Consider the following 23,825-nt stretch of genomic DNA (forward strand, 5'->3'; position numbering starts at 1 on the left):
TTAATCCTCAGATTCTTCAATGACTGATCAATCTATGGAATAGAATAGAATAATATAATACTAGTCATTTTTTTTTATTTTCTTCGCTATTAAATTATTATGATTGAATATAAATGGATATGAATAGACAATTAATGTCTGTTTCAAAAACTGTATTCACTGATTTTTATCACCTCAGCTTATAAAATTATACACAAAACAGGCAAATCATTGGTTTGAAAGATTTTGTTATGCTACTTAAAAAAGATCGTAAGAATGTTTGAATTGAAAAGATAATATTTTTAGGAGATTCAAAAGTATACATTATAGTGAGTTTTTACTAAACAGTTTCACAAAAACGCAACACGTGTTTCGCCATATGATGACTTCTTCAGGCGTGTCTTTACTAACTAAATCTATATATTCGAAACTAAACCAATCTAAAGCAAATGGAACTTCAAACGTTCAAGCCAGTCTCTATATACCTACACAGTAGGTTTAATGGACTGACGCCTATCAGAAAACAACTACTCCCCTGGCTAATACCACGAAGGGCGTTGGATTATATCAGACAGGCGTCAGTGCAGGAATCTTCACAGAAAATGTCCTGCATATGCAATTGGCAATGCAACTGAAAGAGTCGACCTTCAATTATGGAACGGGCACACTTGCAGACCGGTTTCGGGCTTATTAGCCACTCATCAGTGCAAGATAGTGGCAAGATATTTTCTGTGAAGATTCCTGCACTGACGCCTGTCTGATATAATCCAACGCCCTTCGTGGTATTAGCCAGGGGAGTAGTTGTTTTCTGATAGGCGTCAGTCCATTAAACCTACTGTGTAGGTATATAGAGACTGGCTTGAACGTTTGAAGTTCCATTTGCTTTAGATTTGTTTACTGCCAGTCTTCAAGCATAGCCCATTGACTAATAAGAAAATATATATTCGAAGATTCTCACGCACAAAGTATCATGAGCTGTTTTCTCAAGTTTTGCTTTGTGTTATATGTATTTTATCCTCATAAGGATTATTCTCACAACTTTGCCGAAACATTTCACCTAGCCAATTAATAATAGGGGAGCCCAAGCGGGGATTTCGGGATTTACTAAAACGCTGCAGATTAATATACAGGGGGATACCTTGTACCCGGTTAAGTATCTCCACCAAATATGAGCCCCATATATAAGGCCGCCCGTGAAGAATAAAGGATCAGATTAGTAAAAAATAATTGATAATCAGAAATTCTCGAGCTTGCCAGATTAAGGTAGGGTGAGTGAATTACATGCTAAAAAGTGTATATTCCAGTAATCTGACAATTTGAGAGTGACGTAAAGAAAGAGGAGGGCAGAAAAGTTGTACAAAAATAACGTCAATTCGACATTCTCGAGCCTAGATTTTTTTTTATTTTGAAGGAAATAATTCAAAGATAACGAAAAATATATAATCTGACGATTTCCGCAAGCTGAAATAACAAAAATTCGTCGATAAAGTTTAATACGTGCAGCTGTGATACCTATATTTCCCTCTCCGAGTTTCTATTCCTTTTTCTCTATCTATTACTCTCTCACTCCATCCCCACCCTGAATTCTGTTGCCATGACGCCATCACAGCTGATCACAGAGACTCGTTCGTGATGAAGATGATGATTAATTAATCAATTAATTGATGGATGTATCCGTTACTACGTGGTAGGAAATCATAATGGAAAAAAGAGAAATTAAACTTTCTATGTTTTTTACCTCTTTTATTTGTAACTAATGTTACTGCAGTTTCGTCCTATAAGGACATTTTCAAACTTATACAATATATAAGTTTGTAACTAACGTTACTGCAGTTTCGTCCTATAAGGACATTTTGAAACCTATACAATATATAAGTTTGCAAATGTCCTTATAGGACGAAACTGCAGTAACGTTAGTTACAAATAAAAGTGGTAAAAAACATAGAAAGTTTCATTTCTCTTTTCTTCATTAATTAATCAATTGATTATAAAAAATTAAATTTTTTTGAGCATTTTTTTAAAATTATTTTCTTATAAATACAAATATTTCACTTAAAAACATACACTTCTTTATTTGCATGCTATTTCCTGAGCTTTTCAATTAATTGAGTTTAAATTTTTGATTGCAGATGGGGAATCGGAAGTTGGTGGACCTGATTATTTTATGAAAGATAAGACCTACATTAATGCTGATGGTCTAAAAAGTCACATAAATTATACATTTTATGTTCGGGTGTATTCATTTGCAGCTAGTGATCCCTCAGAAAATATAACGTGTAAAACTGGTAAGTTATAGTAAATAAAAATTTTTTTGTGGTTATTGATTGTACTGAAATTCACCTTACTAAATTTTTAGTCTAACATATGGCACTTATTACTTTTTATGATATTCCTACTCTATCGTCACTGTTATTGACCACAATATTTGAAAGGAGTGAGCCTGCTGGAAAGGGATACATACAATATGAAAAATCACATATCTTATCAACGCCATGTACAACGCCGATCAGGCGCCTTTCCAACCAGAAAGATAGAATTTTGCCACGGTGGTTTGGAGATTTGAATGGCATGTAGATGAAATTTATGACCAAACATCGAGGTAACACGCGTCTCCTATCCAATGTAATAAGGCGACCAATAGGCTCTTCAGCCGTTGAAATAAAGTGTCTTCCTCACACTACCTTCTCTGTATCTGTAGAGTAGGGAGAGTGAGTGTAAGCCCACGCACTTAGGCCACATGTGACCCATTGTACATCCTCCCGAGGAGTTGTCCTCCTAGGTCATCGTCCATCCTGTCCTTTCCAGGAAGGTGGACAGGTCGCTAGGAGACATCTCCTTTATATCGGCAGGTGTAGGCCAAGACTCGCCGAACACACTCTTATTGACAATAACTCCGGGCACTCGCACAGGACATGCCTGACAGTCTCATCTTCCTGTTCACACATCCTGCATAGAGGTGTGTCCACTAGCCCCATATTATGTAGGTGTTTCCTTAGCTGACAGTGGCCAGTCAGAAATCCTACTGTAAGGCGTAGATTTTTCGTGGTCATCGCCAGATATTTCTTCGGCGCCAGCTTCCCAGGGTCGCCCTGGTAAGATTACATCCTTTGATTTCATCCCATCTCTTTAAAGATTAGGCATGGGTGTAACATTTGACTAGTTCCGCAATTGTCGAAGTCATCAGGCCATGGGTGCCACTGGGTCCTAAAATTCTTAGTCCAGTCGCTTCCATGGCTAAAGAGTCGGCAATGCGATTACCTTTACTCCTGTCGTGCCCTTTAACCCACCTCAGGATCTTGGTGGCACTCTAGTGCTAGCCCTGAAGTAACACGCTGTCTGTTCAAGGCTAATAGTGCTTGTCTGCTATCAGTGCAGATTGTTATGTTTTTGCCAGAAATTCTTTTCTTGGTTATTTCTTTTGTGGCGATTGAGATACCAGCCAGTTCTGTTTGGACCATGCTGGTATTTCTTCCCATTCCCCACTTAATCCTTAGGCTTAGTGATCTGGAGTACACTCCACATTCTGAGCCTTCTTTGGTTTTTGAGCCATCTGTATAAATCCGTATTGCATTTGTAGCATCTGACTCTGTTTTCTGCTTAATTTGTATTTTGTAGGGTTTATTAAACACAAACCTGGGTTCAATTGCATCACTTGTTGCCTGCAGCAGAGGTTGCGCAGTAAGCGCTTCCCGCCATAGGCCCAGTCTCAATTGACCCATTCCTACCTCGAGCTTTACACCAGCCGTGCGCAATCGTACCATGGCCATTAACGCAACCTCCTTAACGTACAGATCCAGAGGGGTCAGACCCGTGATTAATTCCATTGCAGCGGTTGGTGTTGTTCTCATGGCTCCTTTGATGTTTAAACAAGCTAGTCGCTGTATTTGATATAATTTTTGGATGGTTGTTGCTTGTAGAACTTTAGGTCCCCATGCAATAGCTCCATACGTTAACATAGGTCTTATTATTGCAGTGTAGATTCAGGCGACTACACGGGGTGAAAGACCCCATGCGCGTCACACTGTCCTCCGACATTGCTCATAAGCCACGTATGCTCTTTTTGCTCTACTCTGTAGATGAGAGTTCCATGTTAGCTTCTTGTCGAGGATAGTACCAAGGTATTTCACATCTTCAGAGAAGTTTAGTTTGCTTTTGAAGATTTCGGGAGGTTTTAAGCCCGTTAAACTTCTCTTCCTGGTGAAAACGACCATCTCAGTCTTCTTGGGATTGATCTACAGTGAGTGTTCCTTACACCATGTTTCTATTAATTTGAGCCCATCCTGCACTCTATCGCACAGTTTGTTTACAAATTTGCCGGACTGCAAGATAACTATGTCACCTGCGTATGCAATTGTGTAGAATCCATTTTTGTTAATGCGATTAATTAGTGTATCCAGAACTATGTTCCAGAGAAGGGGTGATAAGACCCCTCCCTGTGGACATCCCCTCATGACCAGTCCTTTTACTGTGATGTCTTCTACATTAATACTTATTGCTCTGCTAGAGAGCATCTGGAGTATCCATTCTCCTACTACCAGGGGTACATTCCTGGAGTGTAGTTGCTGGGTAATTGTTGGAAAGGTTGTTTTATCAAACGCTCCCTCGATATCTATGAATATACCCAGGGTGGATTCTTTGTTGTCCAATGATCTGTCGATTCTGCCAACCACATGGTGAAGGGCCGAATCAGTAGACCTTCCCGGGGTATATGCATGCTGATTTGTTAACAAGTACTTCATCTCTTATATACCGCTCACATAGCCTCTCCATGGTTTTTAAGAAAAACGATGTGAGACTAATTGGTCAGAATGCTTTTGGTAGGGTGTAGTCCATCCTACCTGGTTTGGGTATAAATACTACTCTTACTTCTCTCCACTTACTGGGAATATACCTCAGAGCTAGAGAGGCTCTGAATATTCCAACCAGGTGGTTGGAATATTCAGAGCGTCTTTGTGTTGAGTTATCAAACTGGCAGTGGCAGGTTTTATTGCTTGATATAATTGATATTTTAGCTATTCATTCAAATTTTATTTGTTCTTTAATAGATTTCGAATCATAGTGGAATCAAGTTAGACAATGAAAGCACGAACTAATGACATTTTTTTCAATACATGTTGCTTTCATGTGAACATGATACTTACATTTCCTTTATAGAAACTTCAAGTTGGTAATATTATATTTTTTTAGTAAAATCACGTTATATGTTGATATGTATCAGTACTAAATTTATTCATTATTTTGGGAGGAAGTGCCTAGAAAATGTCCTATCATAAAATAGAAATTACTATAGTAGCAAACATTATGGAACCAAAAGCCCACTATGAAAGGAAGAAATTAATTTCATTTTGTCGATACGACCAACCGATAGACCAGTTTCATGGTACTTGATCCGGGCATGATTTCTTCAGAAGGAGTAAACCGTCTGAGTATCACGACCAAACTCCCCCATGCCCCCTCCCGGGTTGAGTGTCCTGAGTTGAAATCTTTCCCACACGGTTAATATGTGCAGAACATCCCATCTCGTCTATTCATCCCCGATCCTCTGGAGCGGACCTCAACTTACTGATGGGCACTCCAGCAAGATTGACATCTGACCTTCTTTGGTCGAAAGTCAGCCTGTAGGTGCTTTTACTTTCTGATCTGTTGAATTGTTTTATCATGACTTTCCTAACTAAATTATTGCATGGGGTCCCCAAAAACAAACTGGAGACGAGTGTCTTTTTAGTCGCGAGCAATGTTGTTTCTCAGTGAATCTTAAAATGAGATTAATTTAAAGTCTGGTTGAGAAATTTCTATACTTACCGGAGCTGTCTGACGGCGACTCTCGGGGGTGGTCTTTGGTTCTGCTTCGTTGGGGTCATCCCTGTTTAGTGCGTTATATTGGTCGCTTAGCGCTGGGTTGTCGCGCCCTCGAATTCTGTCGAACGTGTCCTCTGTGTGTTTCCTCATGTATGCGTCCACGTAGTGTATGTTCAGGTCTAGATCCCGGAATATGTACCTATTCGGTACATATCGATCTATCGGTACATACTGGATCTGTCTTCTGTATGTCGCGGCGCACTGCCCCAGGCAGTGCAGGCATACAGGATTGTCGTTAGTATTACGGTCTTTATCATCAGCAGCTTCACTTTCAGTCCCATGTTGCTTCGTCGACCTATTATTGGTAATAGGTTTTGTCGGGCAGATCTCGCCATTCCTCGTCTCTGCCGTATGTGAGACCTGAACGTTAATCCTTTGTCTAGGTAGACCCCTAAGTATCTAGCTTCGTTGGTCCACGGAATCTCTTATCAGTTGAAGATGACATTTTCTTCAGGGTGTACCCTCCTCCGGATGAACAGTATTGCCTGGCTCTTGTCAGGGTTATACTGATCTTCCACAGGTTGGCCCATTCCTCTAATCTATCTGCCTGTTGCTGCAAGTATCTAGTGACGTGCGCTTGGCTTGTTGATCTCGCCAGAAGAGCTGTGTCGTCCGCGTAGAGCGCCAACTTGTTGAAGTTGTTCTCCGGCTTGGGCAACTTGACGATGGTTTTGAAAATGTGTATTGACTTTATGTACTACGTGCATTATAGCATGTTCATGACGTATTAAAAAAGATACTCGTCTATTTTAGGTGTTACTGGTAGTCGTAATTTAGACATAGAACAGTTTGGTGTTGATTCAGTCAAATTAAAGTGGTCTGAAATTAGTACAGATGTTTCGTGTGAGGGGAAGAGATTTCCATATGAAGTGCAGTGGAGAAGAGACATTCCATATTCTTCAGATAGCGATGAAACTTCTGAACTAACATATACTGTCAAAGGTGAGTTTGAACAAGGATGTATGAGAGATGATTGTTACTGGAAATATTGAATGACTATGGACTCAGTGTTATACATTTTTCAATAATAGATTTTACTGAAATTTACTCAAAATATTGTTTTTGTTATTTTTTGACCTAATTATTTTTTTTGGTACATAATAAGATTGAAACGTTCTATTTTGTTAATCATAATAAATATCACAAGAATTGCATAACAGGTTGAACAATTTTTTAGTTTTTAACAAGCAACCTATACATTTCATTAAAATAAAGGATGAGTTCTTATATATTTTTTTCAGGACTATTTCCAGGTATAAAATATGGATTCAGAGTGGTGTCTACAATGAAACCAGAAAATTCTCCTTGGGTCGAATATACTTTCCGAGGTGCAATACAGGACGATTTTGAAAATAACTCCAAAGGAATTGACACAACCCCAGTCCCACCTGAACAAATAAGATCATCCATAGTATCACCTTTTTCTGTCAAATTGAAATGGACTAACTCTGAAAAAAACTCCAAATATTTTGTTGTATGTTATGTTCCAATTTTTGATGGCAGCAGCTGTGAAAATGGAACATATCTTAATAGGTGAACTTTTTAATTGTCTTCTGAATGTTTTATATTAGTTTGAGTACAAAATGAAAGGTGTGAGATTTGAAGTGAATATATGGTTAAGATTTGTAATGTGGTTGACATTTTCAACTTATTCAGTCAATATAAAAAAAAAAATGTTTTATGATCATCATGTACTTTAAAATTTTTCATAAATTGAATATTACTTTTCAGGAGATTTTTTTGTTGATTTATACAGTGTCACCAATAAAATCCGCATCAAATGGGAAACTTTTTTATTTATCGTTTTATGTGAAATTTGATTTTGGCAGTAGATTTTGCTTAAGAAATGATGTCAAATGGCGTCTACAAAATAGGTCACGTGATTTCCTTAACCTGTCAAAATTGACATTTAAAAAAAGAAACATCGAAAAATGACATTATTCTTCAAAATATCCAAAAATATCAAAGGATAAAAACATTTTCTTTTGTAATTTTATACCCACACACCAAGTTTCAAACCCATAATAAGTATTTTATATTTTCACTATTTTTCCGCACTCCTGCTTTTTCTACTTATCAAAATTTAAGCACACCTGTATTAAATCATTTATTTTAACTAAACTCGTCACCGAATTTCTTTTTTTGTAATATAATAATATTTTAAGAGCCTCTTTGATGTTAAAAATAAATTTTGAAAAATAAAAGTTGTCAAACTTGATGCAAAGTTCATCTAGTTTCAACGGGGCTTTCAAAACTATACACTACTTGAGTTTTTTAATGAGCAAATGGCCTCACAATATGAATTAGAACAAAACGAAACATTAGGAAACATCATTTCGTGATTCTTGAAGCCCATTCAATAAAAGAAAAAAACTCATAGTATTTACATTTACCTACTCCGCTAACAACACTAATTTAAAAAAACTGGGTAGGCTGTGAAAAAATATGAACCTACATAATGTGTTTTAGAAAACGTCACTATCACTGAATAAATTAATGCCCGTTAGTTCAATGTAATGTATGAAAATTAAAATAATATGTTATCTTTACAAGAAAAAATTGAAATTGTGCTAATTTGTGGTGAAAACACATTGCATCGACAAGTGGCTGATATTTTTAACGCAAGACATCCTGGTAGACATGTACAGCAATCCACTGTAAGTAGGATTTTAAAAAAATTTAAACTGACTGGTTCAGTTGTAAATACTTTTAAAAAACGTCATAATCCATCAAGCAATAATGATGAGGTTCAGTTGGCTGTCTGCCTGGATGTTATCGAACAGGGAAAATCAAGTATTACCAATATTGTAGATAGAACTGGCGTTAAAAGAGAAAGCGTAAGAGCAATTTTACATAAAAATAAATTCAAACCCTACAAACCCAAATTTATAAATACCTTAAAGGAAAGAGATTTCGATGTTCGACTAGATTTCTCTTTCTGGTACCAAGGAGAAGTAGAATTAAACAGAAAATTTCCTTACAAAATCCTATGGACCGACGAAGCTACCTTCACATCGAACGGCGTAGTCAGTTCCCAGAATTGTAGTTGGTGGGCTCAGGAAAATCCTCATTTTGTGATAGAATGTCGGGACCAATATTCATTTAAAACAAATGTGTGGTGCGGTGTTTTAAATAATCAGGTAATGGGACCATTCTTTTTTCTAAATACTGAGATCAGTGATATAGTGGACAATATGCCGGTTGAAATAAGACACAGTCTGTGATATCAATGTGACGGGGCTCCTATTCATAGTTCAAGACAAGTCAAAGAGAAACTATTAGAAATGTTTAGGGGCAAAGTTATATGGCCGCCTAGGTCGCCAGATTTAACCCCACTAGATTTTTTCTTGTGGGGTTACTTAAAACAAATCGTTTATAAACAAAGACCTTTTCGTGACGTGAATCACCTAGAAACTGTTATTAGAAACTCTATTTTAAACATAAACCCTGTGAGTATCAGCAACTCAATAAAAGATGTATCAAGAAGGACAATTATCTGCATAGAACGCGATGGAAGACATACAGAAATGTAGTGTATTTAATGTCGTGAGTCTTTTTTTCATGTTTTTTTGCTATTAGGTATAGGTACATGTTTATTTTCAGTTCCTTTTAATTAAGATTAAATTCCACTGTATTTTTTGTTAAAAAAAACAATAAACACTCTAAGATATTGTTTCCTAATGTTCCGTTTTGTTCTAATTCATATTGTGAGGCCATTTGCTCATTAAAAAACTCAAGTACTGTATAGTTTGGAAAGCCCCGTTGAAACTAGATGAATTTTGCATCAAGTTTGACAACTTTTATTTTTCAAAATTTGTTTTTAACATCAAAGAGGCTCTTAAAATATTATTATATTACAAAAAAAGAAATTCGGTGACGAGTTTAGTTAAAATAAATGATTTAGTACAGGTGTGCTTAAATTTTGATAAGTAGAAAAAGCAGGAGTGCGGAAAAATAGTGAAAATATAAAATACTTATTATGGGTTTGAAACTTGGTGTGTGGGTATAAAATTACAAAAGAAAATGTTTTTATCCTTTGATATTTTTGGATATTTTGAAGAATAATGTCATTTTTCGATGTTTCTTTTTTTAAATGTCAATTTTGACAGGTTAAGGAAATCACGTGACCTATTTTGTAGACGCCATTTGACATCATTTCTTAAGCAAAATCTACTGCCAAAATCAAATTTCACATAAAAGGATAAATAAAAAAGTTTCCCATTTGATGCGGACTTTATCGGTGACACTGTATATGAACTTTTGAAGTACCTAACTATTTGAATTTTTAGGAGGAAAACTGAAAATTTGAATGAAAGTCAACTATTTTCCAATGTTTTGATTATTTATATCCACAATCGCATTCGGGTTGGGATTCACATATTCCATTAATATGTTAAAATAGGTTAGAATGGGATTTACCATTAACCAATTGTTATTCTAATAGTAACCCTTAAAAATCCAAAAATGATAGAATTAACAGTGTTACTTTTCACAGTACAATTATTAGCTTGACCTAAGACCTAAGTGATTGCATGGAAAGTTCACTTGAGAAACGTTTATATATACAGGGTATATATTTATGAATAAACTTCATATGAACTCGCTTCATTTTCCAGAAATATAATGCCAGAGTTTCAATAAAAAAAATTTTTTTATTATTTATTCACGATAAACATTTTATACTGCCATATGGATTATCATCCACTGATTGTAGAAGCAAACAAGATGAAGTTTGAAAGACAATAATTTTACTATTTCAGTGAATCAAACGAATTGCAAGTAAAAAAATTAAAACCAGACACCAAATATGAATTCAGAGTTCGTACACATAATTTGAAAGGCATTCCAGGACCATTTTCAGAATCAGTGATTGTTCATACTCCTGCAGATGGTAAGTGAACTGTCCAAGAATGTTCTTCATTTGTACTTCAAAAGATTATAACTAGTAACTCTAGGAGATCTTAAATTTCCATTTAATAAATGTAAGACAAATATTTTTCAGTTCCTTCAGCCGTATCGGACCTCAGTTATAATGTTGTAAATGAGAGTGCTGCCTATCTTCACTGGAAAGCACCAACATATAAAGGCAGCAAGATTCTTGAATATATCATCTCTTACACCCCAGATATAAATTGGGCTCTTGAAAGTTGGATTAATATATCTATTCCTGCCAAAGGAGAAGATAATGTTTCTATGTTGCTGGTGAATTTGAGTTCCAATGCTATTTATAGTGTATTAGTTAGAGCTGTTTCGGAACTGGGCATAGGCAGACATACTTTTCCTTTACTGGTTACAACTAAAATTGTTACCGAACCTCCTTATAAAGCTGACAGTAGTTCATATCATCAGAAAGTAGGTGAGTTATATTCATGGATGGATGGTAATATTAAGATTTCATTTTTCTTCATTACAATTTTGTTGATTCTATTGGAGAAATTTAGAGGTCCCTAAATACTGCTCATGTAAACTTTGACATATTATATATGATATACTAACAAGGGTCAAAGACGTTATTGATAAATTTACTTCATGGTGCCAACATAATCATTTAATATTGAATACCTCTAAATCTGTCTCACTGAAATTTTATAACAGAAAAAATAACATCCCAAGGGAATTTGACCTTACTGATAAAATAATGATGTCACGTGACGTAAAATTTCTAGGAACTATATTAGATGAATCTCTAAATTGGGATCTGCATATTGATAGTGTCTGCGAGAAACTAAATTCAGCTTTTTTTGCAATAAAACAAATGAAATTGGGTGTAGATTCACAAAGCCTTCTAAGCATATACTTTGCAATGGCATATCCACATATTTCTCTAAATATTATGTCATGGGGATGTGGTAGAGATTTTAATAGAATATTTGTTGCCCAAAAACGTATTATAAGATTCATTTTTGATATGAACTATCGTGATAGCTGCAAACCTATACTCATAAGGGAAAACTTGTTATCACTTCCATGCATATATATACTGAAATGTGTAACATATTTAAGAAGTAACCTTGTATCTTTTGAAGTGAATGCAGCTACTCATAACTATTGTACACGTCATGTTGATATGTTGAGAATACCCTCTCACAAAACAACCATTAAAAATTCTCCATTATATAACTCGATCACACTGTACAATAAACTATCAAATGCTATTAAGGAGTCTAAATCGTAGATATATTTAAGAATAATACTAAAAAATTCTTAATAGAAAAGTGTTTCTATAGCGTACAGGATTATTTAGGACAAAAATTCCAATTTTAAGATTCTTACTATTAATTTATACCTTCTATAATTGTGATACCTATATGCTGTTGTTTTAGTTTTTTTATCTATATATGACAAATCATGATTTTATTTGTTTTTATATTATAAGTACTTCTATTGACTTACCATATCTACATTAAGTACTGAAATGGCTAATAAATATTATTATTATTATGAGTTGAGTTGTAGATGTCATGTATAAGTTTTGAGCTGTCATAATTGAATTTAATTTATATCTAAAATCTTCCTATTTATCAGGTGCGCCGTTCAAAATTGATTTTATTGGTTAATCCGTTAAATTATGTTCATATTAAAAATATAACCACCGCAAAACAAGTTTTGGATTATTCAACAAAAGCATTTCAAGAAGACGGGTTGGTGAGAAGAGTTGGACTATTGCGTATTCTAATGTTTTCGAAATTAGAAGATGCCCCTTTGGTCGCTCGGGAAGTTAATAACAATGATTAGGCACTCAATTTAAATATTTTTGCTTTCGAGTATACTTTTAATATTTAGTTTATTGTTACATAACATATTCAATTATTGACTTTCTGAATATAGCATAATGTTGATGTTAATTAGAAAAAAGTGAAATTGAACTGATAATAAGAGCAAAAACTCCATGCTCCATGTCACTTGGCAGACTTTTATGAGTAAAACAAAAAGAAAATGCGATTACTTACTATTAATATTTTTTCCAACATTTCTACTACATTTTTTTCAACATTCCGGTGCCAGTACGATCATTGGTAGTGAGGTTTCATTATTTTCAGTTGATGGTTGAAGTTATCACACAATTCCACAGAGAACTAATTCAGTGTACTCTTACGTGTTGAAAAATGTTGAAATGATTAACGAGCCATACATTTTCTGGATATTTTTGAGTTTAATTTCTCAATAAAAGTTCAATGAATTGTTCCTCCAGAAAACACTATGTGTGAGTGGATTTCCGCTCAAAATATAAGCATAACAAATGTGTTTAGGTATTCATTCACTTGAATATCCACACGATCTAAAGTTTGTTCACAGTATAAACAGAAACAAAATGATAGATTATTCAATAATCTCCATTTATATTTAGAACACAATTAATTCAAAGAATATCAGGTTTTAATTGATAGGGGTAAACAAACAAATATAATTTTGTATTCGAGTATCGTCTGAATTCAATTATCCTATGTAGAACTCACAACAGTATACCGTCACATGAACAGCAATATTAACGGAATCTATTTTTTTTTAAGTATAAATGAATTCAAGTAAGTCGTATTCGTCATCAAATTTGCATGAAAATTCAAAATGTATGAGTCACTACACCAGTGTATAGTAATCTTAGTCACCACCAGATGTGCCTTTCTACTAGTCGAACCATGGACATATTTTCTCCAACCGAGTTACTCAAGTAGAGAAATCCAACGAGAACAGGAACTAGGAGATTCCCATAGACAAATTACAGGATGGACAAAAGTAAGTCACGATAACAAACATGGAAAAAAAACATTTTGTTGTGGGTTGGATATACAAATTGTAGAAGAGAGGCCTTCAGAACACATTGTTCAAATACCCTACTGGCAGGGAAGATGAACTGAGAGCATGATTAAGAAATGTCATGAAGTCAACACAACATGCAACTCAGAGTTTCACGAACAACAGTGTCAGAGTTACAGGATATGTACAACATAGCAAATGACCAGCTGGTAACTGCACAGGTATGTTATAGGGGTATGAACTATTACAGAACAGAAATAACGACAGAAGTTGGAAAACGGACTTCGTAAATGATTTCCATACATTTTTCTGTAATATACCTAAGGAGAAAATTCAGAACAATGAATTAGGATGCAAACTCAAATCACATATCAGATAAAAGTACAATATGCGCATGTCAAAGATTTGAAACCGGTGCTTTTGATTGATGCAGGGATAGCAAACCTCCCAGACTGCCTATAAATCATCACCCGAAGCAGTTCACGAAAGTTTCAATTATTATTCAAAGTGAAACAAGTACGAGATGTCAACCCCAATGTTGATACATCCGACGTCGAAACAGTCCAGGAGAAAGTTACAGTATCCTGCTACTCCACAAGGAGAGTCAGGTGGACTACAAACGCCCTAGGTTAAGTTAGATGTGTCAGTTAGAAAAGTAAGAATAAGCATTATTTTCATTTTTCTCTTATGATAAGGGCTATTCCCAAGGTTACGTTTAAGAATTTGTTTTATAGGGACATATAATTTTTTAGTAAAGGGAGAAGTGTCTTGGGGCATTTGGTTGAATAGCGTTGACCAGTGTAATGGAGTATTCAGCTCCATTCTTACTTATCTCCGTGCTCACTTGGTAGATGCTTATTTCTGTGACCGCTCCAGTGCTGAAAGTATTCGAAGATCAATTTTAATATGTGTTTCAGATAGAGAATGATTGTTGGGAAATATATAATAAATGTCATTTATTAGTGAATACCAAAGGGCCATCGACCGAAGTCCTTCAGCCAGTGTACTATTTTTAAATATTTGCAGTGATTTTTACATATGCTTACATAATAGACTTTTTTTCAGTTCAAAAGCAACATATCTCGAGAATGCTGTTGGTGTGAACTTCATATGTTGGCACCAAACACAAGTATAATATTCTATCACTGATCGTACCAATGTATAAAAGTTTTAATTCGATTGAAATCAATTAAAATTATAGACTGAATTAGCTTTATATTTATTTTTATTGGAAAACTTTTTCTTTGCACAACTTTTCTTGTTTCTTTATATATCCATTTTTTTTATTTTGTCTTTCTATTACCTATATCATTTGGTCTGCCTGAAACTGTCCTATTACTCTACTTTCTTATTGTGTTCTATTGTACTAATTGTTCCAAATTGATTTAAAAAAACTACAATTTCTAATACTCATTTACAGGAGTGGGTGTTGGCACTATACTATCTGTGTTTATTATTATCGGTTGCCTTTCTTGTATCCTGATTAGAAGACGATGTATTAAACAGAGAGCAATAGTTAGAGCGAGGATGGAAGCTTCTAATAATTACTGTCCACCTGTCGCCCACTATACCCCAAGAGTTAATTCAGTTCAAGTTATATTGCAGAATCCACCAATTCCTGATACACAAGAAAATCAGCATATAGTTTCAGAAGGAATCACTGCTAATATACCACCGATTTCAGCAGTTAACTTAGATACCAAGGTAAGTATTTGTGATGCATATATATATATATATATATATATATATATATATATATATACAGGGTGTCCCATTTGTCCCGTGGGCAAATATCTAAAAAATGAAAAAGAAAATCCATATTTCGTGAAAGCAGTTGATTTTGGTGTCGAAGGGTCCTCTTATTTATGTAGAGATCCAGCACTAGGCGTCATCCGATAGGGCGTCGCGATACCGTCGCCAATTTTTTTTAAATGGTAACAGAAATATGCAACTAGATAAAATTGAACAGACAATGAAATCATAACTGATGGATTCATTTTATTATACTCGTATTATTGCATTCATTTTGACTTATTCATGACCTTCTTTATAATATGCAATAAAATTGTCTTTTTTCATCAGTATTCAAGGAAAACTACAAGTGTGCTATATGGCTGAATTCGGAATTGAATGCAGAATCCAAAAAAGAATCGGAAAATCTAGGAAACCATTTGAAAAAATTGGCGTCGGTGTCGCGACGTCCTAATGGATGACGCCTATTGCTGGATCTCTTCGCAAATAAGAGGACCCTTTGACATCAAAATCATCTGCCTTCATGAAATATGGATATTCTCTCTCGTTTTTCAGATATTTGCCCGCGGAGTTTTATATGGGACAGTATTTTAATATTAATATGAGTCACAAAAAGGATTTGAAGCTTTATAACTCCTATTTAATTATATGCGAGCGCTTTCTAGGCTCTACTCAAAACAGCAGTTTATATATATATATATATATATATATATATATATATATATATATATATATATATATATATATATACAGTGTGTCCAAGATAAGGATCCTAAGCATGGGAATCTCAGTACCTGTTGGAGATACAGCTTAGGTTAAATTAGGAAAAAGTTGTGTTCTTTAAAGCTTATTTACATGCCGTTTAGAAACTTGAAGAATTTTCATGGCCTGCTGAGATATTTGGGAAAAACGAGAATTTGACAATATCAATTTTATTTTTTTCTGACTTTATTTGAAAAGATATCAAAAAACGAATAACACTTTTTCATTGGTACGTTTGAGGTACTACACGATGGTATTTTTAGATTTTATATCCGACGTTTCGTTTTCAAGAAACCATCATCAACTTTATTTTTTTATATGACCCGAAACAAAAGTACACCCTGTATTTGATTCCATTTTTTATTACGAATTCAACGATGTAACACATGCCATTGTTTTCTTTTTAGTTTAAAGGAAAATTGCATTTTTTCTATTTTTAAAATGTATTTTTAAGTAGGTTAATAATGATTTTTTTAAAGTAATGAAAACAACAACAAATGCTTCGACGTAAATAGCTGTCACCGAGCCTGTCAAATATTATTTAATTACACAATAAAATAGTAATTGTCGTTGTTGTTAGCCTGTTTGTCGAGTTGTTGTTTTTAGAGTTATTGTTACTGTTGTCGTTATCATTGTTTATTGTTGAATAGATAATATTGTGTTATTATCGTCGAATATGCCGGGTGAGCATTATAGCCATGAAGAAAAGTTTGACATGCTAACGTGCTACATTTTGTGCCACAAAAATACTGTAAATACAGCAGCAATGTATCTTAATACATATCCAGAAAGAAAGCAGCCATGTAAGTCCATTTTCTTAGAGCTGGCTCGAAATTTAAAAGAATATGGTTCATTTAAAAAGCCTGTTTTATCTCGAAAAAAGGAATCTTCAGAAGAAGCCCAAAATAATGTTTTACAAGCAGTTGTTGAGAACCCTGAAATATCAACTAGGCCAATCGAAAATAATGTAGGAGTAGCCAAATCCACAGCTCAATTTATTTTGCGTAAAAATAGATATCACCCCTATAAATTTAGGATTTGCCAAGGACTTAAACCAAGGGATTTCGAACGGCGCCAAAATTTTTGCGAATGGTATACACGCGCGTGTGAAGAAGATTATAATTTCCCTTCAAAAATAATATGGTTCGGCGAAAGTATGGTCACTAATAATGGTATCTTCAACCGCCGCAATACGCATTACTGGGCTCAGCAAAATCCGCGTGTTAAGAAAATATCAAGACATCAAGAACGTTTTGGGTTTAATATGTGGTGTGCAATTTTAGGAACTGAAATACTAGGTCCGTTTTTTTACCATAATTCTTTGACCGCCGAACGATACCATCATTTATTGCAAAACTTTGTAGAAGACTGTTTAGATAATTTACCTCTGACACAGGTCAATAACTGTTGGTTTCAACAAGACGGTGCTCCTGCACATAATTCTAGACAAGTTCGAGAGTATCTTTCGCAGCGATTTCCTGGAAGGTGGATTGGAACCTTTAGTGAAGTGTCGTAGCCAGTGCGATCCCCTGACTTAACTCCTCTGGACTTCTTCATATGGGGTTTTGTTAAAAACCGGGTTTACCAACATCCTTTTGAAACTGAACAGCAGTTATGAAAATGTGTAACTGTCGCATTTAACAGTATTACACCAGAGATGTTACGTGATGTTTTAAGTTCTACAGTTAGAAGATCATACTTATGTTTAGAAAATAACGGAAACCTGTTTGAACACCTCCTTTGAATTAAATAAAAAATGCCTTAATTTCTTTGTTGTTTTCATTACTTTAAAAAATCATTATTAACCTACTTAAAAATACATTTTAAAAATAGAAAAAATGCAATTTTCTCTTAAACTAAAAAGAAAACAATGGCATGTGTTACATCGTTGAATTCGTAATAAAAAATGGAATCAGATACAGGGTGTACTTTTTTTTCGGGCTATTTAAAAAAATAAAGTTGTTGATGGTTTTTTGAAAACGAAACGTCGGATATAAAAACTAAAAATACCATCGTGTAGTACCTTGAAAGTGCCAATAAAAAAGTGTTATTCGTTTTTTGATATCTTTTCAAATAAAATCAGAAAAAAATAAAATTGATATTGTCAAATTCTCGTTTTTTCCCAAATATCTCAGCAGACCATGAAAATTCTTCAAGTTTCTAAACGGCATGTAAATAAGCTTTAAAGAACACAACTTTTTCCTAATTTAACCTAAGCTGTATCTCCAACAGGTACTGAGATTCCCATGCTTAGGATCCTTATCTTAGACACACTGTATATACAGGGTCCTGCAACAGTGGCGCGGTGTTCCATATCTCTATATAGGAAGCAGATAGGAATCTAATTTTCTATAATATTACCTTATTGCTCGAGCTCGACAAAATAAAAATATTGGCGGTCACACAGGGTGTTCGATTTTTTCTGGGCGGATCCCAACTGTGTCTTTTTAAATGGCAACCTATATTTTTTATCGCTTTTTCGGTTTCTTCATAGAAAATAAAATAAACTTTATGTATGTCTGCACTTCGAAAATATTGACGGTTTTCGAGATATCTAGCATGACAGGTTTTTTTTTCCACTATTCGTCACTCAGAATATTTGAAATTATAAAGTGGTGCCAAGTCCAGTTGAAATTTTTTTTTGGTCGAATATTCTACATTGGTAACTCTCTCAAACGATATATCTGAAATTGACCTGTGATATACAGGGTATGAAAAACCGCTTGCCAAATATTGTAAATGAAAATTTGCAAAATCTTCCTTAGATTAAATGGAACACCCTGTATATTATTGATCCATAAGAAGCGCCAACGAAACCTCTACAAATTTCATTAAGTATTCCCTATGGCTAAGTTCAATAGTTTTTCTTAAATGAGCATTTCTTTCGAAAAATGGTCATTTTTTCAAAGCGAAATCCATTTGACGACTGATAAAAATATACGAAAGATATCTTGTTTCAATTTTGTACATTAGAAGGTGTCCAAACAAATATTTTTTAACGAAATAAATGTATGTACCTATCACTTTTTGCTAAATGGAAAATTATTTTTTCATTGGATGCAGAATTTCACTCATAAATCGTGCAATATCAAACCAAACAAGTTAAAAGAAAGAAACATTATAAATAACTATTTTTTTCATGTTATTATATTCATTCAGAGCTTGAGTTCTAGATATTCAAATTTGTCAACTGGCAAATTACAAAACTACAAAAGGGAGAGTTTAATTAAGGTTGATAATGAAACTTTTATAAAATATGTTCAACATGTCTTCCATTTTCTTGAATGCAGAGCTGAAGTCTATGTTTGAAAGACTGTTCTACCCTGCGCAAGACAGCTGGTGTAATGCTGCGAAAAGCATTCGTTATTCTAAGTCGCATATTTTCGGGAGAAGTTGGTGGCTCAACGTAAACCATATTTTTTATGTATCCCCATAAGAAAAAATCTAGTTTCGTCAAATCTGGTGATCTAGCGGGCCACCGTACAGGCCCATTCCGTCCTATCCATTTATTGGGAAATACTTCATTTAGATGATCTCTCACTTCTGCCGAATAGTGAGCAGGTGCACCATCATGTTGTAACCACATTCTATTGCGGAGGTCAAGAGGAATATCATCTAACAAACCTGGTAAATCATTTCGTAAGAAATTGAGATACATTGCACCATTCATATGTCCCTCAAAAAAGTATGGACCAATTACATATTCTCCAATGATGCCTCCCCAGACATTTATCGACCACCTATGTTGATAATCCACCTGTCTCAATAAGTGAGGATTTTCTGTCGCATAATAATGGTAATTATGTCGATTTACAAATCCATTTTTATGGAATGTTGATTCATCCGACCATAAAATATTATTGAAAAAATATTCGTTTCGACGAATTTTGTTCATGGCCCAATTGCAAAATCTCACTCTTTTCTCGAAATCAGCATACAGTAGTTCTTGATGTAACTGAACGTGGTATGGATGCAAGCGATGTTTCTTCAATACTCTTTGCACTGATCTCTCACTTATATCCACTATTTCCCCAATTTGTCGTTGACTCCTACTAGGATCTTCTTCAACAGCAAGAAGAACTTGCAATTCATCATCTTCATTAGTAGCTGGCTTGATGCGCTCATGTTTGGAATAATTAATAGATCCAGTTTCAACGAATCGTCCCAAGACCTTTCGGAAAGATCTTTCATCTGGATGCCTTCTATCTGGATACCGTTGAGAATAAATTCTACTTGCCAATAAACAATTCCTGTCTGATTCACCTAATATGAAAATCATATCAATCAAATCACTTTTTGATAACAACATTCTGATGAAATTATACCGACAGTTCAACTTCACGATTGACTAAAAATTTCAATATTCATTTGCAGCCAAATATTTTGTTCTGTCATTTGCCAGACTACTTGATTTCCAATAAATATTTCATTCGCTGAAAGGTTGTTTTAGACCGAAAGAATATGGCACAAATTCCGAGATTTTTGAAATTATTGCAACTATTCAAGAACGTCCATTTTGTGGTGTAATTCGCAACTTGTTTATCTAGCAACAGGTAATTTTAGGAATGGGCGATATTTTAAGGAAAGGGTATTTTTTGTATATTCTTATCAGTCGTCAAATGGATTTCGCTTTGATAAAATGACCATTTTTCGAAAGAAATGCTCATTTAAGAAAAACTATTGAACTTAGCCATAGGGAATACTTAATGAAATTTGTAGAGGTTTCGTTGGCGCTTCTTATGGATCAATAATATACAGGGTGTTCCATTTAATATAAGGAAGATTTTGCAAATTTTCATTTACAATAATTGGCAAGCGGTTTTTCATACCCTGTATATCACAGGTCGATTTCAGATATATCGTTTGAGAGAGTTACCAATGTAGAATATTCGACCAAAAAAAAATTTCAACTGGACTTGGCACCACTTTATAATTTCAAATATTCTGAGTGACGAATATTGGAAAAAAAAACCTGTCATGCTAGATATCTTGAAAACCATCAATATTTTCGAAGTGCAGATATACATAAAGTTTATTTTATTTTCTATGAAGAAACCGAAAAAGCGATAAAAAATATAGGTTGCCATTTAAAAAGACACAGTTGGGATCCGCCCAGAAAAAATCGAACACCCTGTGCGACCGCCAATATTTTTATTTTGTCGAGCTCGAGCAATAAGGTAATATTATAGAAAATTAGATTATATATAAATTAGATATATATAGAAATTATATATAGAAAATTAGATATATATATATATATATATATATATATATATATATATATATATATATATATATATATATATATATATATATATATATATATATATATATATATATATATATATATATATATATATATATATATATATATCGTTGCTGACTAGTTAGGAATGGAACCAACAAATAATGGGGCTAAGCAGCAAATGAAATAGTACTCTTTAAAGTTGGTCCAAACAATCTTTAAGGAGTACTCTTTCATTTGCTGCTTAGCCCCATTATTTGTTGGTTCTATCATATATATATATATATATATATATATATATATATATATATATATATATATATATATATATATATATATATATATATATATATATATATATATATATATATATATATATATATGTGATTGAAAAATTGGTTCTATGTTTCTTCACCTTCCTTTATAATCATGAATAATGGCCACTCGATTACTTCCGAATTTAACTTATTCTTATATTAATTTAGATACCTTTAGGTACTGCTTTACACTTCACAATGTTTATTTCTTGCAATTAGCTGCGGCAATTTGTAGTCAACGGCATTGACTACTTTGGTCATTAGCCTCGTGTTCTGGATAGCAATGTTAATAACTCTCCAAGTCACCTAGAGACTATCATGGTTATTTGCAGTCCATTCATCATGTAACGTTGCAGAATCATCACAACTTCAACTAGATGTCAGCTTCTCTTCTATATTTGTTTCATGGTTAGATAATCCACAAAAATGGTATCTTCAGAAATTTTGCTAATTATTAAATTGTAATAATTTTAATTTTTTGGAACTGTTGAAACTGGTTAGGCAGAATTGAATGTAAAGCTGTGTATTCACTTTATCATTTGCCCTGAATGAGCATCTTTTCGTCCTGTTTCATTCAGTTGTTTTTTCAAGGCGAGCTGCATGTATCGGAAATTTCTCGGTAGTTCAAAGTAAGCATATACTCGGTTTATATTCTATGGTGTCTGCAGTTAAAGCGAACTATATGAGCTGTCGTAGTCCTGGCAATATCAATATAAATTCAAAATCCTCAAGTAATATTCTTGTACATTTTTTGAAAGTTGTCATTTGTTTTTAATTGTAAAGTGTTGCCCTTCTTTTGAAACAGTTTTATTGACAACCATTACGTTTTCCTTTTCTTGTTTGAGGAGTGCACAAATACATATAACTCTAACCTTTTGCACTATCACTCTGCTAGAAAAGCATACTTTGCATTTTTCGTGTCCTACTTGCGGTACGGAATTTGTTTCTGGGGGAGCAGCTGTCAAAACTCATTGAGTTAAGTTTTAATGATACAAAAAAGAGCAATATTCCTCTTCCTATCCCGTCAACAGCACAAATTAAAAATTCGATTCTTTATAATAGCAAAAAATATTTCAATCATCTCCCCCTTTCAATCAGAAAGTTAACTTTCTACAAACAGTTTCGAAAAAGAGTAAAAAAAACTTCTGCTAGATAAATCTTATTATACTATTGAGTAATTTCTTTCGGATGACTTTGCAACTTATAATTCCAACTTATAAAATTTTTTATCACAGACTTTTATCCATAGACTTTTTGAAGTGTACTTGAGCCATATCAATATCTTATTTTAATTATTGACCTTTATTTTAATGTTTCTGATGGTTTTAGTTTTTAAGCCTGTTTTGTCAACATATAAAATTTTTTATCACAGACTTTTATCATAAACTTTTTGAAGTGTACTTGAGCCATATCAATATCTTGTTTTAAATTCTTGACCTTTATGTTAATGTTTCAGATTGTTTTAGTGCTTAAGCCTGCTTTGTCGACAAAACCTAAACTTTTATGAAAATAAAACATTTCTAACTCTGACTGACAATAAATAACTGGTTATGATCTATTCTTGATAACCATTTAAATGGTTGCACATCTACACAAGACAGACTAGGTGCCATATTCAGGTAGCACGAGGTCAACAAAGTGCCCCATTATTTTCGGCACGAATGTTCATTTAAATGCTCAAGTGAGAAGTGTTATATTTGGTTCATTGATGTCCTGAAACCTTTCATTCATTCATTCATTATTTCATCAAAAATGGTTTACTTTTAGTGATATAAGTAAACTGAATGTCACTCAATTAACTTCAAATTCAATATGAATAGTTGCTTATATTTAATATGAGTGGCATATACTATTTTTTAATCCTGGGTGAATCCATTTAGTGACTGAGTCGTAGCACATTTTGCATGTAAAATTTGTATTACAGGGCGATGAAGATTTTCCCAATGGTCATGTCAATGATTCTACCAAACCGTTTATGAATGGTCATGCAAATGGTTCAAAACCTTTCGTTAACGGTCATCTTCATATAACTGAAAATCCACAAGTAAGTGAATTAAATTTTATCGAAACAGAATCATTTCTACAAAATACAAAATTTCAAAATCTATCACCAAGGGCCTGACTACATGCTCGAGTCAGAAGATATTCTTATCTGA

At 33.9% G+C, this 23,825-nt stretch overlaps 1 protein-coding gene across 3 annotated transcripts in view; it reads left to right on the plus strand.

Moving 5' to 3' along the window:
• Positions 1-23,825, plus strand: part of LOC111505699 (protogenin) — a 126,280-nt gene that overhangs the window by 87,008 nt on the left and 15,447 nt on the right. For 2 of the 3 annotated variants that reach the window (XM_074185918.1, XM_074185913.1), the window contains 7 exons: positions 2,109-2,264; positions 6,592-6,780; positions 7,080-7,371; positions 10,599-10,729; positions 10,841-11,194; positions 15,014-15,297; positions 23,594-23,713. In XM_074185918.1, coding sequence (XP_074042019.1) covers positions 2,109-2,264; positions 6,592-6,780; positions 7,080-7,371; positions 10,599-10,729; positions 10,841-11,194; positions 15,014-15,297; positions 23,594-23,713 — 1,526 coding nt within the window. The remainder of the gene's footprint in view (positions 1-2,108; positions 2,265-6,591; positions 6,781-7,079; positions 7,372-10,598; positions 10,730-10,840; positions 11,195-15,013; positions 15,298-23,593; positions 23,714-23,825) is intronic. The other variant, XM_074185924.1, reaches the window with a different exon arrangement.

This window comes from Leptinotarsa decemlineata, unplaced genomic scaffold, assembly GCF_025532065.1.
Source record: "Leptinotarsa decemlineata unplaced genomic scaffold, Ldec_3_MD MMD2_P_RNA_scaffold_2, whole genome shotgun sequence".
Taxonomy (NCBI): Eukaryota; Metazoa; Arthropoda; class Insecta; order Coleoptera; family Chrysomelidae; genus Leptinotarsa; species Leptinotarsa decemlineata.